The 20255-nt window shown below is 37.6% G+C and overlaps 1 protein-coding gene across 2 annotated transcripts in view; it reads left to right on the top strand.

Annotated features, from left to right (window-relative positions):
• The window catches only part of FRY (furry homolog (Drosophila)), a 306328-nt gene that overhangs the window by 264521 nt on the left and 21552 nt on the right, over positions 1-20255 (top strand). For both annotated transcript variants that reach the window (XM_014548562.1, XM_005877266.2), the window contains exons 25-29: positions 357-448; positions 724-896; positions 6997-7157; positions 9140-9250; positions 13503-13657. In XM_014548562.1, coding sequence (XP_014404048.1) covers positions 357-448; positions 724-896; positions 6997-7157; positions 9140-9250; positions 13503-13657 — 692 coding nt within the window. The remainder of the gene's footprint in view (positions 1-356; positions 449-723; positions 897-6996; positions 7158-9139; positions 9251-13502; positions 13658-20255) is intronic.

Below are 20255 nucleotides of genomic sequence, written 5' to 3' on the forward strand. Positions count from 1 at the left end.
CATGTGAGCTCCATGGTCAGATTGGCGGGAGTATTAGTGTCCTCTCTTCTTTTCCACTTGATTTAAGATGCTCCAGTCTTTCCACACATGCTTGGAGCATCTGGGAATTGAGGCTTGTTCTGAACATTTCCACCATATAAATACTTACCAACCCCCACCCCCCCGATGATCTTTCTCTTACAACCTATAAAAGCAAACATTGTCTCTAAGGATTAGGAAGAAAGGAAAATACATTGTCTTTTATGTTTAGAAAATCGAAAAGGACTAGGTTAGGCCTTTCTTTATCCCAGTTTCCTAAAGCAAAGCTCATATTGCCTTGTTCATGTCTATAAGTGGTATCACCTCTTTCTGTACAGAACAAAAAACGCCGAGAACGGCGGGACTTGTTAAGACTACAGTTACTTCGAATTTTTGAACTTCTGGCTGATGCTGGTGTAATAAGTGACAGGTAGGATGAAGATTTCCCCAAGTTGATCTCTGCTTACCACACTGGTCTACTTTTGTCTCTTTGTATTTCCTTTCTTTTTAAAAATATAATACCTTTAACTTTTACTCAGAAAAAGTCCAAAAATCTTGTGGGGGTTCTTAATCTGTTTACGCTGCATATAGGTCAAGAACAAATGTAGTGTGTCAGTTCTGACAGTGGATCTTATTTTCCATGAAGCATATACCACTTTGAAATGAAGAATGAGCATCTAAAAGTTCCATTTTTCTTTATTACAGCACAAATGGAGCCTTAGAACGGGATACTTTAGCCCTTGGAGCTTTGTTCCTAGAGTATGTGGACCTGACCCGCATGCTGCTAGAAGCTGAAAATGATAAAGAAGTTGAAATTCTTAAAGATATCCGGGCACATTTTAGTGCCATGGTCGCCAACTTGATTCAATGTGTTCCAGGTACAGTGATGCATCACTGCACAGTACTTACCTTTATGCTTGAAAAACCTTTTGTTCCTCAGGACAGTGCTTCCCTCTAATCCTCCTGGCTTGTGTGCAGGTCTGGGTGGGATTGTCTATTTGTCTTGAAATACTTGGAAATGTACATGAGGATAGGTTGTGGTAATTCAGCACAGAGTTGGAAAGGGAACAATAGGAATTAAGCTTTGCTTTGTATTTGTCATTATTTCTATTCTTCATTTTGGTTTCCATGTGAAAATGAACCTAAGTGACTTCCATAACAAGGAAGGAATTCAGAGGGGACACTCACAGGTGCTTCATTTTTGTTCATTCTTGTGCTAATCTGTGAACATGTTTTAAAGTCTGTTTTGTCTGGTAGAAATATACACCAGCTTTCTTTTATTTGTTTCCCTTTGCATGAAATATATTTTTTCATCCCTTTACTTTCAATCTGTGTGTCTTTCTATCTGAAATAGTTTTCCTATAGACAGCATATATATGGGTCTTATTTTCTTACCCATTCTTCTACCCTATTTATTTTGATTAGAGCATTTAGTCCATTTAAGTAAATTTTTTTTTAATTATACATTTCAAATATTTATTTCATTAAATATTTGTGCTCAGTCACTGTACTGCACAGCAGATACCGTCTTTCTTGGGTGGAGCACACCCTTCCAGACAGCATCAGGTTGGGTGAATGCAATAGCCCCACACTCTGGACTCCCTGTCAACCCACTCTACAGAGCTTCCACCCTGAAGAGAAGTCAAATGCCTGGGCCAGGGTGTAGAGGTCTGGGTCAATGCAGATAGTGTCAGTGACTGAGTTGTGTGACTTTGGGGAGGGGGCAATTCCCCCAACTTTCCCGTGAACCTGACTAGCACCTCCCCCTCAAGGGAGATCTACTAGCCCCACTCTCCTAGCACCTGACAGCCCCAGCCTCTCAACTTTAGGTGACTCCACCCTGCTGAGATCTGGGCAGAATCTGGACAGACTGAGTTGTGTCGCTCTGGGAAAGGGGAAATTTTCCCCTCACACGCCCAACTGGTGCAAGATCTTCCCTTCACAAAGCCAAATCTTGATCTCTTGGGCCTGATAAACTCTGCTGGCCTCATCCTAACAACTCCCCGAGACCCTGACCCACCACAAAGGTGTGCAAGCACCCAGCAGGTGGCAGCTAGACTTGGTATTACTGGGACATTTGATTTGCTTAGTGGCCTTAGGCCCACCACTGGCACTGAGTTGGAACCTATGTAGATCTGGTAAACACCTCTCTCCCCTACCTAGTGACTCACTGGGAACCTATCACATGCAACTTGAGTACCACAAAAGGTTCTTTCAGTGACTGAGCCTAACAGGCAGCCAGCAGGTGGAGGCAGGCAGAGGCAGACTTCAGGTTTCCTTGGGACTTTTGAAGACTTGCTCCCTGGCCCAAGGTTGGTAAAAGCAAGCGTTAGTGTGCAGCTTGATCCTTTCCATGCACACCCAGGCCCAGCAGAGGCAGCCACAAATTGTGGACCACTTTGTAGCTTCAAACAGGTTGTCCAGAGCCAGTCACAAGCAGCGTCTGACATTGACCTGCACCAGATTCCCATCCAAGGAGACCTAGAACCAACATACCCACTGGTGATATTCAGACATCATCACAGCAGGATCCAAATAGCTTCACAAGTGGCACATCCAAAGGAAGATTTTGACATGCACCAGACCCTGCTGAGGTGAATTCTACTTTGTGTGGTCAGCACCTGTACAGCAGCTCATTCACTGTGGTTGGAATTGATCCTCACAGTCAGCCAGCCTAATGGTCAATCCACACACAAACAGGCCAATAGCAACTAAGATTCAATTACAACAGAAAGTCCTACAAGGCATATTCCAGGAGCACTCAGCACAGGTGATCAAGGACATTTTGCCATGGGGTCCCACAGGACATCTACTACATAAGGCCACCCCAGCAAGACTGGGAGTTAAAGCATACCTACGTAATACATAAAAATAAACACAAAGAGGCAGCCAAAATGGAAAGAGAATATGCCCCAAATGAAAGAACACAAGAAATCTGCAGAAATAAAGTTAAATGAAATGGAGGCAAGCAATCTACCAAAATCTTAAAAACAGCAAGAGAAAGGTAGTCAGTTACCTACAAGGGAGCTCCCATAAGACTATCATCTGATTTCTCAACAGAAACATTTCAGGCCAGAAGGAATTGCCATGAAATATTCAAAGAGAAAAAAAGCAAGGACCTAATTTACCCAGCAAGACTATCATTTAAAATTGAAGAAGAAATAAAGAGCTTCTCAGAGGGGAAAAAAAGCTAAAGGAGTTCATTACCACCTACTCAGTATAATAAGAAATGTTTAAAAAAAAATGACAGGCAGATTCCTCTGAATCAAAAAAAAAGAAAGAAAGAAAGAAGTGTTAAAGGTCCTTCTTTAAGAAGGAGGAGGAACAGGAACAGGAGGGGAAAAAACCACAAAGGCATATAAATTAAAAGAGTAAAATGGCATTAAATATGTATCTATTAATAATCACTATAAATATAAATGGATTAAATGCTTCAATCAAAAGACATAGGGTGGCTGAATAGATAAGAAAATAAGATATATATATTCTCTGCAAGAGACCCACCACAGAATGAAAGATATACACCGAGTAAAGGTGAAGGGATAGAAAAAGGTATTTCATACAAATAGAAATGAACAATGAACTGGAGTAGCAATACTTATATATGACAAAATAGACTTTAAAACAAAGGCTACAGTAAGAGCAAAAGAAGGACAATTCATAATGATAAAGAGAGCAATCCAACAAGATGATATAACCCTTGTAAATATTTATGCACCCAACATAGGAACACCTAAATATATAAAACAAATCTTGATAGACATAAAGGGAGAGATAGACAATAATATAGTCATAGTAGGGGACTTTAATATCACATTAACACCAATGGATAGATCTTCCAGACAGAAAATCAACAAGGAAACAGTGGCCTTAAGTGACACACTAGATCAGATGGATTTAATTGATATCTTCAGAGCATTTCACCCCAAGGCAGCAGAATATACATTTGTTTCAAGTGCACATGGCACATTTTCTAAGATAGACTACATGTTAGACAAAAACAAGTCTCAATAAATTTAAGAAGGTTGAAACCATGTTAAGCATCTTCTCTGGCCATAATGCTATGAAACCAGAAATCAATCACAAGAAAACAACTGAAAAACACACAAACACATGGAGCTAAGTAACATGTTACAAAACAATGAATGGATCAATAATGAGATCAAAGAAGAAATAAAAAGATCCCTTAAAACAAATGAAAATGAGAACACAACAACCCAAAATCTATTGTATACAGCAAAAGCAGTTCTAAGAGAGAAATTCCTAGCATTATGGGCTTAAGAAACAAGAAAAATCTCAAGTAAACAATCTAACTTTACACTTAAAGGAACTAGAAAAAAAACCAAACTCCAAAGTGAGTAGAAGGATGGAAATAATAAAGATCAGAGCAGAAATAAATGACAGAGACTTAAAAAAACAATACAAAAGATCAATGAAACCAAGAGTTGCGTCTTTGAAAAGGTAAACAAGATTGATAAACCTTTAACCACACTCATGAAGAAGAAAAGAGAGAGGATCCTAATAAATAAAATCAGACATGAAAGAGGAGAAGTAACAAGTGACTCCACAGAAATACAAAGTATTGTAAGAAAATATTAGGAAAAACTGTATGCTAACAAATTGGACAATTGGGACAAAATGGATAAATTCCTAGAAATATACAATCTTCCAAAACTGAATCAGGAAGACTCAGAGAATCTGAATAGACAGATTATAATTAGTAGAATTGAAGCAGTAGTCAAAAAACTCCTGACAAACAAGACATGGACCAGATGGCTTCACAGGAGAATTTTATCAAACATTCAATGAAGAACTAACAGCTATTCTTTTTTAAATATTCCAAGAAATTCAAGAGGAGGGAAGACTCCCAAGCTTATTTTATGAGGCCAGCATTATCCTAATTCCAAAACCAGATAAAGACACTACGAAGAAAGAAAATTATAAGTCAATATCCTTGATGAACATAGATGCTAAAATCCTCAACAAAATATTAGCAAACCGGATCCATCAATACATTGAAAACATCATACACCGTGATCAAGTGGGATTTATTCCTAGGATTCATGGTTGGTAACAATATCCGCAAATCAATAAATGTGATATACCACATAAACAAAATGAAGGATAAAAACCACATGATTGTATCAATAGATGCAGAATAAAGCATTTAATAAAATCCAGCACCCAACCTATATAATAAAAGGGTAATACGCAGATTGACCCTAATGGCGGAATGACCAGTCACTATGATGAGCACTGACCACCAGGGGGAAGATGCTCAATGCAGGAGCTGCCCCCTGGTGGTCAGTGCGCTTCCACAGGGGGAGCGCCACTCAGCCAAAAGCCGGCTCATAGCTGGCCAGCGCAGCAGTGGTGGCGGGAGCCTCTCCCGCTTCCGTGGCAGCACTAAGGATGTCCGGGGGGAGTGGGCCTAAGCTGTTAGTCGGACATCCCCTGAGGGCTTCCAGACTGCCAGAGGGATGTCTGACTGCCGGCTTAGGCCCAATCCCCCGGGGAGTGGGCCTAAGCCAGCAGTCGACATCCCCCAAGGGTCCTGGACTGCAAGAGGGCACAGGATGGGCTGAGGGAACCCCAATCTCCAAATGCACAAATTTTCATGCACCAGGCCTCTAGTTTATAATAAAAACTCTCAGCAACATGGAAATAGAGGGAACATACTTCAACATAATAAAGGGTATATAGGAAAAACCTACAGCCAATATAAAATTCAATGGAAAAAACAAAAATGTTTCCCTTAAGGCTGAGAATGAGATAGGAATGTCCACTTTCACCACTCTTAGTCAACATAGTACTGGATATCCTAGCCACAGCTACAGTCAGACAAGAGGAAGAAATAAAAGGCATCCAAATTGGAAAAGAAGAAGTAAAACTGTCATTATTTGCATATGACATGATACTTTATAAAAAGAACCCTAAAGATTCCACCAAAAAACTATTAGAACTGATAAATTAGTTCAGTAAAATAGCAGGATACAAAATAAACATCCAGAAATCGGTGACATTTCTATACACCAATAATGAACTATCAGGAAGGAAAACTAATAAAACAATCCCATTTACAATTGCATTAAAAAAAACAACAACCTAGGAATAAATTTAACCAAGGATGTAAAACTTGTACTCCAAAAATTATAAGACACTGAAGAATGAAAGTAAAGAAGATACAAATAAGTGGAACTATATACCATGCTGATGGTTTGGAAGAAGTAACATCATTAAAATGTCCATACTACCCAAAGCAATCTATAGACTCCACGCAATTCCTATCAAGTTACTAATGGAATATTTTACAAAATTGGAACCAATATTTCAAAAATTTATATGGAACCACAAAAGACCCTGAATAGCCACAGAAATCTTGAGGAACAAGAACAAAGTTGAAGAAATCATGCTATCTGATATCTAAACTATACTACAAGGCCAATTCAGTGTAAAAATGAATGACTGACTGTCATTAAAAGCACTTGACATAATTACAAAAAGCTGCACTCAACTATTTCTACTTTTTTGTAACTTTGATGTTATATAACCAATCCTCCTCATTTTGATGACTCTAAAGTAAGATGTGAGCTGGCCTCTTCAGCTAAAGTATATTTGTTTAAATTCTCTAGACATTATACTTCATAGTTTTTCCTAAAGACTGGCAGCAGTCAAAGGAACATCATCTATGTAAGCAGCTGATTGGAAGGTTCTCTAGATATTGAATAGAAAACAGTATGTGAGTCATCTTTTGTCTCTGCTTCCTGCTCTGACAAGGTGCTAGTGAGGAAGGATGCACACTTAGAAAGAAAATTCTGCTTAACTTTTTAAACACTTTTTATTACCTAAAGAAAACTGGAGTTGGGAAATGAAATTAATCCTTTCTCTAAAATTTAAAACTGCTGTATAATAGTAACATAAATTGTATTCACTATATTTTTTGTTCTCAGAGACTGTTAACTGCATTTTTCTCTCTAGTTCACCACAGGAGATTTCTCTTCCCCCAGCAAAGCCTGAGGCACCATCTTTTCATCTTGTTCAGCCAGTGGGCAGGGCCCTTCAGCATTATGTTCACACCCCTGGATCGATACAGTGACAGGAACCATCAGATCACAAGATACCAGTATTGTGCCTTAAAGGTAGGTCACCTTTGCCTCATGATGATTCTTGTGAGATCCATAGTTTCTTTCATTAAACTAATAACCATGCCTTAAATTAGGTTAAAATAAATAATATGATTTCATATGATATGACATAATCTAAGTACACTTGCAAAAAAAGTCAAATAAATACACACATAAATACATAAGCTGACTTTAAAAATTCCAAAATGTACACACATAAAATAGATTGATAGTTGTGTATAGATATGCAACTATTCCAATTGGCCTCATAATTTCTAAGTGCAAAACTTATCCAAGCTTCCACTTTAGTCATTGTGTCTTCTATATAAGAACCACATGGTTTTTTGTTTTGTTTTAGTTTTAAATAATTTTCTTTAATCTTTATTGTTGAAAGTATTACATAGGTTCTCTTTTTTTTCCCATAGAACCACATGTTTTTTCATAGGAGATAAACTCTTCAAGTAGCTGCCTTGCCAATAAACTTCCAACCTAAGAAAAAATCCATAGATTATAATGAGGGGTGTGTGTGTGTGTGTATGTGTGTGTGTGTGTATGGTGTGCCCCCAAAAAAGTATACATACACTTTGAATAATTATAAAGGCAGTCTTTATTAAAATACATTTCATTTTGAAAATTGAGCCATCAGCTATTAAAGTGTGCATACATTTTTGGGGGCATCCTATATATGTGTGTGAATATATCTATACTAATAAAAGGGTAATATGCTAATTAGGGCAGACATCTTCCAGACGTCCATCCAGACAAAGCCACAGCGGCTGCGAGGCCTGTGGCTCATGGCAGTCGTGAGCCCCGGTGGCTGTGATGTCCAGGGCTCACAGCAGCTGTGGGCTCACAGTAGCCGTGAGCTCAGGAAGCTGTGAGCCCTGGCGCTGTGAGGCCCGGGGCTCAGGCAGCCTTGAGCCCTGGCGCCTGCGAGGCCCATGAGCTCCGGCGGGTGAGAGGCCCGGGGATCACAGCCACTGCAGCTGGCAGTGGCAACAGCAGCGGGGTGATGGGGGCGGCACCTTCCCCTGATCAGCCCGGTTGCCTCCCACAGAGGGAGGCCAGACCACAACTTAGGCCCACTCCCCGTGGGTGGAGGGCCTAAGCCATCAGTAGGACATCCCCTGAGGGCTCCTGGACTGTGAGAGGGGGCAGGCCGGGCTGAGGGACCCCCTCCAGTACAGAATTTTCATACACTGGGCCTGATATATATATTACCTCAAGTTCAAAATCTGCCATTTCCCTTTTTAGTCTATTATCCTAGAAGATTTAGTCTCTTATCCTAGAAGATTCCCAGAAATAAATTTCCACACTACTAGGACTGTTCAAAAATTTCAGAAGCATGATTCCTAGTCTAATTTCAACTGTCATGTATAGCAGAAATTGCTGACTTTCAGGTTGACTCTTGTCTCAATGGAGCTAATTTAAACCATGGCCCTGATAGTCACCTGGACTTGCTTCCTCCCCCCAGCCTCAAAGGAACTGAAGTGTATATTTTTTCATTTTCTTTATCTTTGATTAAGAATCACAATTATCTCCATGTTTTTCATAGTTTGTCAATTTAGTACATTAGTCAAATATTTGTCAAGTTTGTCAATTCAGCACATAGTCAAATATTTGTCATCAAAGCAAAAGTTTAAAAGCTCTATCTTCTAAACAGAATTAATTCACTTGAAATCACTTAAGGTAAGTTTATTTTCAAAACTGTGACATAGCATTTTGCTTTGAATGTTTTACTATTTCATGATAAACACTTATTATAATCATAAAATACATTTTCATGAAGTTAAATTTATGAGTTTAGCTCTTCTAAAATGAGCCCATTGGGAATCTGGTACTTTTTATTGACTATACTAAGGAATACTTTAAGATCTTGGAAATAACTGCTAAGACCTTTATCATTTATAATTCTGGTAGTTATGTTTTATAAAGTCAGTTGCATACCTTTAGACAATTCCAGGTTTCATTCCCAGTGTTTTGTGTTTTGTTATCAGGCAATGTCAGCAGTGTTATGCTGCGGCCCCGTGTTTGACAACGTGGGCCTTTCCCCAGATGGCTACCTATATAAGTGGCTTGACAACATTCTGGCTTGTCAAGATTTACGAGTAAGTACTAGCTAAAGATACTTACTTGTTCAATGTATAGGGTGTTCTGCCTCAGCTAGGTTACTGAGTGTCTAAGCATTGTTCACAACACAGTCTCTTCCCACATCAACCACAGAATGTAGGTTTAAGTGTTGTTCACAATACACTGTGATGCATCCAGATAAATATCACAGTAACATTTACCAACATTGACAATAAACTATGCCATAAAGCAAGTCTCCATAAAGTTGAAATGATTGAAGTGACATAGACTGTGTTCTCTAATCGCAGTGGAATTATGCTAGTGATCAATAATAAATACATATTGAAGACACACTGTTCCAGATAACCAGTGAGTCAAAGAATCAATGAAAGACTGGAAAATATTTTTAACTGAAGAATAATGAAAGCACTACATACTAAACTTGTGGATCATAAATAAAGTATTGCTTAGACTGAAATGTATTAAGTGCATATAATAGATAGAAAAAAAGGCTAATAATGACCTAAGCATCCATCTCAAGGTGTTGGAAAAATAATAACATCAAGCTCAATCAAGTAAAATGAAGGAATAAAGATAAGAGCAGAAATTAATGAAAGAGAAATAATTAATTTAAACCAAAAGTTGGATTTGTTAAAAAAAAACAATAAAATTAATAAATCCATGCCCTAACTGGTTTGGCTCAGTGGATAGAGCATCGGCCTGCAAACTGAAGGGTCCCAGATTCAATTCTGGTCAAGAGTATATACCTTGGTTGCAGGCACATACCCAGTAGGGGGTGTGCAGGAGGCAGCTGATCGATGTTTCTCTCTCATCGAAGTTTCTAACTCTCTGTCCCTCACCCTTCTTCTCTGTAAAAAATCAATAAATATATATTTTTAAAAATTAATAAATCCATGACAAGTCTGATCAAGAAAGAGAGAGAATGCATGTGTCATTAGCATCATAAATGTAAAGGAGCATCACTACAGATGCTACAAATATTTAAAATAAATGAGAACATATGAACACCTTTGTGCCTGTAAACTTGAAAATTTAGATAAAAGAGGCAAATTCCTAGAAAAACACAATACGAGAAGAAAAGAAAATCTGAAGAGTCATATAAGTAATAAAGAAATTTAATCTGTAATTGGACTTCCCACAAAAAAAAATACAAACACAAAAAAAACTTTTAGAACAGATGGCTTTACTGATGAAGTCAACATTTAAGAAACAAATTGCATTGATTTGATACAAATCCTTTTAGAGAAAACAGCTCAAGAGGAAATACATTCCAGCATGTTTTAGCAGACCAGCATAACCTTGATACTAAAACCTGGCAAGGATTTAACAAGAAATAATATTAAAAGGCAATTTCATTCATGAGCATAGAAACAAAACCTTTAAACAAATTATTAGTAAACTGAATTTGGTGATATATTAAAAAGATGATTCATCATGACCAAGTTGTGATTATTCAAACCTACAAGATTGGTTTAATGTCCATCAATTCATTAGTATGTTAATTATATTAATAATGTCTCAAGAAAGAAATATTATATAGTCATCTCAATAGATGCAGAAAAGCACTTTTAAAATTCTACATTCATTCATGAGAGAAACTCTTAATAAGACCAAGAATAAAAAAGAACTTTCTTGGTTTGATAAAGGTATCTTTAACAAACATGTAGCAAACATTAATACTTGATAGTGAATATTGAAAGTGTTTCCTGAGATTAAAATGACCAAGGAAGCCGACTGTCACCACTTATGTCAACATTATACTATAGATGCTTGCATTTGGAAAGAAAAATAAGGTGTCAGGAATAAAAAAAGAACTTAGATGGCAAATCTAAATGTGAAAGGTAAAAGAAATAAAGTTTCTAGAAAATAAGAAAGGAGGATATCTTACTCCCTGAGATTATGGAAAGATTTCTTAAACAAGATGCAAAAATTACTAACCATAAAGAAAGACTATTTAATAACTTCTGTTCACCAAAAGGCACCATTAAGAGTGTGAACAGACTAGCCATAGCATGAAAGATACTTGCAACATAAACCAGTTCTTAAATCTAAATATGTAAGAACCCCTACAAATAAATAAGATAAAGACACCTAGAAAAATGACCAAACACTAAAACAAGCTATGTACAAAATAGGTTATCTAAATGGTTAGTAAACTTGAGAAAACATTTTCCAGCTCATCAGTAGTAACAAAGATGCAAACTAAAGCCACAGGAGATGCTATCCACCAGTATGGCTGAAATTTAAAAGATTGGCAGTACCACTTATGACTCAGCAATTCCACTACTGGGTATATATTTAAAGAAATCCAAAACAGTATTCAAAAAGATGCAGCATTATTTACAATAGTCAAGATTCATCAATAGACAAATAGATCAAAAAGCTGTGATACATACATCCAATGGAATATTACTCGGCCATAAAAAAGAATGGAATGTTACCATTTGCGACAGCATGGATGGGCCTAGAGGGTATTATGCTAAGAGAAATAAGTCAGACAGAAAAAGAAAAATACCATATGACTTTACTTATATGTGGAATCTAAAGAACAAAATAAACAAACACACAAAATAGAAACAGACTTATAGATACACAAAACAAACTAATGAGGGGGTTGGAGGGCTGGGTGGAAAAGGTGAAGGTATTAAGAAATACAAATTGGTAGTTACAAAATAATTATGGGATATAAAATAGAGCACAGGAAAAATAGTCAACAATATTATAATATGTATGTATGGTGTCAGGTGGGTACTTGAAATACTGGGGGATCACTTTGTAAATTATATAATTGCTAACCATTATGCTGTATACCTGAAACTAATACAAAATAATATTGAATGTAAACTGTAATTGAAAAAGAACATTTTTAAAAATAATAAGGAAGTATAAAGGTTAAATATCACCAATAAAACATAAAAAAGGAAAGATTGTCAGTACCAAATGTCAATGAGGAAATGGAGCAATGGGAACTCTCTATGCCGTAGAGAGTATAAACTGGAAATACCATTTTGGAAAACTGATTGGCATTATCTACTAAAGTTGAACACAGTGTACCAACAACCAGCAGTTTCTAAATTCAGGAGTGATCATAAATTAGAATGCTATACAACAGTGGGAATAAATTAATGTAGGTCACTCTCAAACAGCAGTTGAGTAAAAGAAAGCAGGACACAAAGTTGTATATTATATAATTTCACTTACATGGAGTTCAAAACAGCCCAAACTAACCAATGGTGGTGGAAGTCAAGATGTGGTTGCTTCTGAGGAGGGGAAAGAGACCAGTGATTAAGAAAATGCACAGGCAGGCTTTACTGGTGCTAGCAATCCGTGGTTTTTACTTTGTGGTACTCACACTATCGTGTTCAGTTAAGATAACTCATCATATACTTGTGAATCATATACTATGTATTTTGTACATCAATATCAAGCTTCCAAAGCACAATAATAACTTGCTGATTTTCTTTCAAGTCTAACTTTGTACTGAAATGTTATCTTTAAGTCCTTTGCCATACTAAAGCCATATCAGTTTTTATCTTAAGCCCTTTTAGAAACTAGGTTGAGCATGTTTAACCATCCAATTAGAATATCACTCCCCAAAACCAGAATCTTTCCTTCCCCACCTTGTTGTAACTTCCAGAGGAGACAGGAAAATGTTTTTGGAGGGGAATATAGTCTCCAGGCACCAGTCATCTTCTGGACAAAAGACAGTAGCTTCAGGAATCAATTAAGTATCCTATTAACTCTCTTTACAATGCTGATATTTTATATGGAAGTCTCTGATAATGAAGAGTTTATTGATAACTGTATTTCTTTTTAAAAGATTGCCAGCTAAGCTTTACACAGTATATTTAGTAATCAAGCCTCCTAAACATACTCACTCTGATTTTTTCTTAAAAGACTGCATACATAAAGGCTCTCCTTTTGTATATTTAATTTTTTTGCCAAACACATATATTTTTTCAGAAACATTTTAAATGCAAAGAAGAAATATAGACAAAGTCTTCACCACCTTTCCAGCATTATATGATCGAGAATGAGTGGACCTATAGGACAAATTTATGTAGGATCCCGTTTAGTTCATACATTTCAGTATTCAGTTTCAATCACTCCCTCTTAAAGAGGAAAATGTGAAATAAAAATTAATCAAGATGAATGCTCAGTCTTCACTTTTATTTTACCCCATTCAATATTGACTAAGCTTGATTTTGTGTCTTTTCCTGGAATAACATTTCATTAAACATGAATAATTGCTTTCCTCTGTGTGTTCAGGTTCATCAACTTGGCTGTGAAGTTGTCGTCTTACTCTTGGAACTTAATCCTGACCAAATAAATCTTTTTAATTGGGCAATTGACCGATGCTACACAGGTTCCTACCAACTTGCATCTGGCTGCTTCAAAGCCATAGCAACTGTATGTGGAAGCAGGTATGGATTCTCGTAAGCAGGGGCTGCTGGTCAGTGGAAAATTCAATTAGGGTTGTTCTTCATGATATGAATAACTGAGATCCGACTGCTTTTGCAATTATTCAAGCATATTAAATTCTATGGGAATGCAAAATGGCCTATATTTCCCTGGCAGAAAGACCACACCTACAAGTGTACAGCTACGTTGATTTTTTGTATTCCACCAGGAGAGTGGTTTGTCATTATAGCCCCATTCTTTTAATTGCCTGGAAAGTCATAGTGAAACATTAGAACAGGATTTGAAAATGATCAAGAAGATATATTAAAGGAGTTTCTAGAAATGCTTGTGAGAGATGTGAGCAGTAAGCCCTTCAGCCATCTTTAGACGAAACTAAATCCAAAAAGCACCCTTCAAAAGGTTAAATCCACCTTGTTCAAAACTTCGGAAGGGAAGAAAGGAAAGAAATGTGGCACCCAGGTTCCACAGACCACACTTTTAAAACCACTGCCCTTGTTATATAAATTAGTCATTCAGCAAAAAACATTCAGAGCTATAGTTTATTGAATTTCATAACTATTATACAAGGGTTAATGAAGATACCCAAATTGCATGAGCTTTTTCAAAAAAAAAAAAAAGCTCACATGTTAGAACTTGAAAGAAGGCAGCTGAAGTTTATTTTTGAAAAGACTCATGTAGACTGTTGATTTTCCTTTTTGATAAATTGTTGCATTTTAAATGGCTATATTGATTCCCTATCCAGGTAGGTCAGTTGGTTAGAGCGTCATCCAGATATGCCACGGTTGCAGGCAAGTTTAAAGGTTGTGGGTTTGATCCCCAGTCAGAGCACATACAATGGTTGCAGGCAAGTTTAAAGGTTGTGGGTTTGATCTCCAGTCAGAGCACATACAATAATCAACAAATGAATGCTTCTCTTGCTTCAACATTTCACTTGCTAATATAAAAAATAAGTAAATAAAATTAAATGGCTGTCTTCAGGTACCCAAAGAAAGGAATAAAAGTGAATTCATTTTAAATTCCAACTTATTACAAATAAAATAAAAGTGAACTAGTATTAAACTCCAAACCTATTTTGTTCTAAATCAATAAGAATAGAATTTTAAAAGACATCTACTTTCAGTAAATGTAAAATAACCCTGCTTTTTAGAGACAAGTTTCTCTTCAAAATTTTTATCTTTCTTTTAAAGATAGTAGATAAAATCTCATGTCTAAAACTTGCATTTTTCCATAATCTTAACAGTCGAATTTTTATTATGCACTTTAATCTCCATAAAAGTTTTAGCAAAGGAATATAATTTTCCTTTGATTTTTCCATCATTTTATTTCTTGATGTTAACATTACAAAAGAATACTTGGATCTATGGGATATTACCAAAATAACATTTTTTTGCAAAATTATCTTTCTCCAAAATGTATTTTATTTTTAGTCATTTCTATCTATTAAGTATAAACTTCACATGATGCTTTGATTCTAAAAAGTGTATTTAGAGTCTATGACTGGGACCATAGGTTTCCTCTTTTTGCTGCCCTTTTCCCAGTGATCTTGCTTTGAACTTTCCTAGCCAAATAATTTAATTGCATGCTGTCTCATAAAATGTTACATTTCATTCCTATGAATAAGTCTAGATATTTTTCCTTAGGGAGTACAAATGAGTAATTTAATAATTTAACAACATAATCACAATTTCAGTAATATCTCCAGTCCCAAAAATATTAGGACATAAAATCCTCTATGCTTAGAGTAGATTTTTAAAGCTATGATCCTAAAATATTTGGGTTTCTTAAACAAATATTGCATATCGATTTACATTTATGACATTCATATTTTCTGAAGAAAGGTTAGAGGGCCAGGCAAAGCCATGGCCATGACCTGTCTGCCAAGACAGTAGCTAACATTGCTGTCATTTCTCACCACAGAGCATGTTTAGAATTTAAAGCTTCAGCTGTGGCCAAAATTTACTCTCTTTTCCCATAAATTCTCAGAATGTGTAGTTTAGACAAGCCTCAGATTTGTCTGAACAATCTTTGCACTTATGTTTTCAATTCTGTTTTTTTTTCAAAGAAATTCTGGTGTTTTAGCTTTTGTTTTTTAAATTTCCTGCATGTTTGCATCTGAAAAATACCTAAATACCTTCTCTTGTGAAAGAATAGATTCCTGAGAAGTCATACATAAACTGGATCATATTTTAAATTTCTCAAAAAAGTTATCTGGACAGTCACTCCTATGACAAGTCAGTTTCTAAAGAGAAGAATCCTTCTTGTGAAGTAAATAATTACCATCTCCTTTTCAAATAGGAATGATCATAAGCCAGACTTGTTTTATAGGAATATGACAATATAAGCAGGCAGATTCATTTATTAAAGAACCAGTTATAATTGACTTGACAATACCTAAAAGATTGAATTTTTGTAATGCTCTTATTGCTTAAAATTTTCTACCTTTAGTTGTAGAAAGGGAAAATAGCAATTTTTGCATAATCCTATATAATAAAAGCCTAATGTGCTAAGTGTCCAGTTGGCCCGTCAGCTGTTCAACCAATCAAAGCATAATATGCTAATGATATCCTAAGGCCGCTAAACCGCTCTCTGTGACGTGCACTGACCACCAGGGGGCAGACAGTCGACCAGTAGGTTAGCTTGCTGCTGGGGTCTGGCCGATCAGGACTGAGTGAGACAGGCCAGACAAGCCCTAGAGTCCTCCTGTGGTTCCTCCCTGGCTAGCCAATCTCCTGCATCTCTCCCCAGCCCTGATTGTGCACCAGTGGGGTCCCTCGGCCTGGCCTGCGCCCTCTCACAATCTGGGACCCCTCGGGGGATCTCAGAGAGCTGTTTTTGGCCCAATCCCACAGGCCAGACCAAGGGACCCCACTGGTGCACGAATTCATGCACCAGGCCTCTAGTTAATATATCAATCCCTATATTTGTCAGGTGTTATAATGGGAAAAAGTAAGTTTCTACATTTTTTTTTTTTAGTTTCTACATTTTTTTATAAACAATACTTTTATTCCACTCTGGGCCACAGTAGGGTGCTGACTGTGCGACCCAGGACAACCCGGTGCTTGCTCCACCCTGGGCCCCAGGAGGGGCAACTTGGACAACCCAGCACTTGTCCCACTCCGGGCCACAGTACAGCACTGCCAGGGTGACCCAGACCAATCCAGTGCACCCAGCCAGGGGCCACAGGACCATGCTGCAACTGCACTTCCAGAGTGACCTAGGACACCACCCTGCCACGGATACAAATTACATGCCAGAGGGCTCTGGGTCCATACAGGGAGTCACACACTAGAGGAACTGTGCACATGCCCCAGACACCCCAAGAATCTGAAGCAGACAACTGAGGGACCAGATCCATGGGAGAAGGGGATACAACTCAAAGCAGATACAATAAAGGTGTGAGACTCAAGGCAGACCCAACCTCTGGACTAAAAATTTCCAGACCATTTGATCAAAGGGGCTTCAACCTCTTGGACCCCAAGCAGGGTGCTCAGGGCCAGAAAAAGACAGCAAAAATGGGGAGACAAATAAATAATCTCCAAAGGAGAGAAAAGAAGAGATTGCCAGAAAAGGAACTGAATGAAATGGAGACAAGCAATATGGCAGAGAAAGAATTCAGAGTAATGGTTATATAGATGCTCAACCATTTAGATGAGAAATTCACCAACATGTGTAAGAATCAACAGGAAATGAAGAATGACATAGCTGCAATAAATAACAAAATGGAAGATTTCAACAGCAGACTAGAAGAAGCAGAGGACCAAATCAATAGTTAGAAGACAGGATAGAAAAAACACCCAAACTGAACAGAAATTGGAAAAAAAGAATTAAAAGGAAGGAGAGTTTAAGGGAGATTTAGAACAGTACGAAATGAAGAAACATCTGCATAATAGGGGTGCCAGAAGGTCAAGAAGAGGAGCAAGGAATAGAAAACCTATTTGAAGAAATAATGACAGAAAACTTTCCTGACTTAGGGAAGAAAAAAATCACATGAGTACAGAGAATCCCAGACATCATGAACCCAAAAAGACCCCCACCAACATGTTTGCCATAATTACAGTGGTAAACATTAACAACAAAGAAAGAATCTTAAGGGCTGTAAGAGAGAGACAGAAAGTTACTACAATGGATCTAACATCCTATCTAATAAAAGATAAAAAGGGCAATTGACCATACCTTCATTATGCTTCCCATTGGCTAATCAGGGCGATATGCAAATTAACCGCCAACAAAGATGGCGGTTAATTTGCATATGTAGGCTCCAAGCGGTGGAGCGAAGCCAAACGGCCCTGAAGCCAGCCCAGCAGCGAGGCCTCCCGGCCCGGGATCAGCAGAGCTGCGAGGCCTCACGGCCCTGGCGCCAAGTGGAGCCATGAGGCCTCCTGGCCCCAAGATCAGCAGAGCTGCGAGGCCTCCCACCCCGGGATCAGTGGAGCCCACGAGGCCTCCCGGCCCTGGGATCAGCAGAGCCCCGAGGCCTCACAGGCCCGGGATCAGTGGAGCTGCAAGGCCTCACGGCCCTGGGATCAGCGGAGCAGCGAAGCCTGATGGCTGGGCTGGGGGCTCTGGCCGGAACCCAGCCAGAGCGAAGGCCTGGGTCCGGGTGCCAGAGGAAAACTGGTGCCAGCAGCCAAGGGAAGGGAAGGCCTATTGCATGAATCTCTTCATGCAACAGGCCTCTAGTTAGACTATAAAACAATGTCTCAACAGAAACACATCAGGCCAGTAAGGAATGGAATGAAGAATACAGAGTGGTGCAAAGCAAGGGACTGAATCCAAGAATAATCTATCAAACAAGACCATCGATCAAAATTGAAGAGGAAATCGGGAGCTTCGCAGACAAAAAATGGACTAAGGGAGTTTATGACTACCAAGCCAACAATACAAGAAATGTTAAAGGGACTATTGTAAAAAGAATAAATAGAAAGGGAAGAAGGAACATAAGCATAAAGAATGAAAATAGCAACAAACAAGTACCTATCAATAATAACCTTAATTGTAAATGGATTAAATGCACCAATCAAAAGACATAGGGTAGCTGAATGGATAAGAAAACATGACCCATATATATGCTATCTACAAGAGACCCACCTTAGAACAAAGGACTCACAGAGACTGAAAGTGAAAGGATGGGAAAAAAATTTCAAGCAAATGAAAATGAAAAAAAACTGGGGTAGCAATATTTATATCTGACAAAATTGACCTCAAAGTGAAGGCCATAACGAGATAAGGAAGGGCACTTTCTTATACTAAAGGGAGTAATATAACAAGAGGCTCTAACTCTGGTAAACATATATGCACCAAATACAGGAGCACCCAAATACATAAAAGAACTTCTGGAAGATATCAAGGGAGAGATCGAGAAGAATACAATCATAGTAGGAAACTTTGATACCACATTGACACCACTGGATCAATATTATAGATTTAAAAAAATCAACAAAGAAACAGCAATCCTAAATGGCTCACCAGATCAGACGGAACTAATTGACATTGTCAGAACATTTCACCCCAAAGCTACAGAATATACATTCTTCGCAAGTGCACATGGGACATTTTCAAAGATAGACTACATATTAGGACACAGACTAAGTCTCTTCAAGTTCAAGAAGATAGAAGTCATATGAAGCATCTTCTCAGATCACAGTGGCATAAAATTAGAAATCAACTACAATAAAAACAATTTTAAAAAATAAAACACTTGGAGGCTAAATGGCATGCTATTAAACAATGATTGGGTTACCAAAGAGATCAAAAAAGAAATAAAAAAATCCCAGAAACAAATGACAATGAAAACACAACAATCCAAAATCTATGGGACACAGTGAAAGCAGTCCTTAGAGGAAAGTTCATAGCACTGCAGGCCTACCTCAAAAAACAAGAAAAAATAGTAATAAATTATCTAACCCTACAACTTAAAGAATTAGAAAGAGAGAAACAAGAAAACCCCAAAGTAGAAGGAACGAAATAATAAAGATCAGAGAGGAAATAAAAGACATAGAGACAAGAAATATATATATACAAAAAATCAATAGAACCAAGAGCTGGTTCTTTGAAAGGATAAACAAATTGGTGAACCTCTAGCCAGGCTTACCAAGGAGCAATGAGAGAGGACCCAAATAAACAAAATCAGAAGCCAAAGAGGCAAAGTAACAACTGACCCCACAGAAATACAAAGGATTGTGAAAAACATACTACGCACAACTCTATTCCAGCAAACTGGACAACCTAGATGAAATGGACATATTCCTAAGAAACATACAGTCTTCCAAAACTCAATCAGGAAGAATCAGATAATCTGAATAGGCCAATAACTACTGAGCAAATTGAAGCAGTAATAAAAGAAAACTTCCAGCAAACAAAAGCCCTGATCCAGACAGCTTCACAGGGGAGTTCTTCTTTCACATTCAAAGAAGAAATGAAGCCTGCCCTCCTCAGACTATTCCAAAAAATTCAAGAGGAAGGAACACTTCAAACTCCTTTTATGAAGTCAGCATTACCCTAATCTAAAAACCAGATAAAAATAATACAAAGAAAGAGAATTACCAATATCTCTAATGAACATAGATGTTAAAATCCTAAACAAAACATTAGCAAATCGCA

This window comes from Myotis brandtii, unplaced genomic scaffold (assembly GCF_000412655.1).
Source record: "Myotis brandtii unplaced genomic scaffold, ASM41265v1 scaffold513, whole genome shotgun sequence".
Taxonomy (NCBI): Eukaryota; Metazoa; Chordata; class Mammalia; order Chiroptera; family Vespertilionidae; genus Myotis; species Myotis brandtii.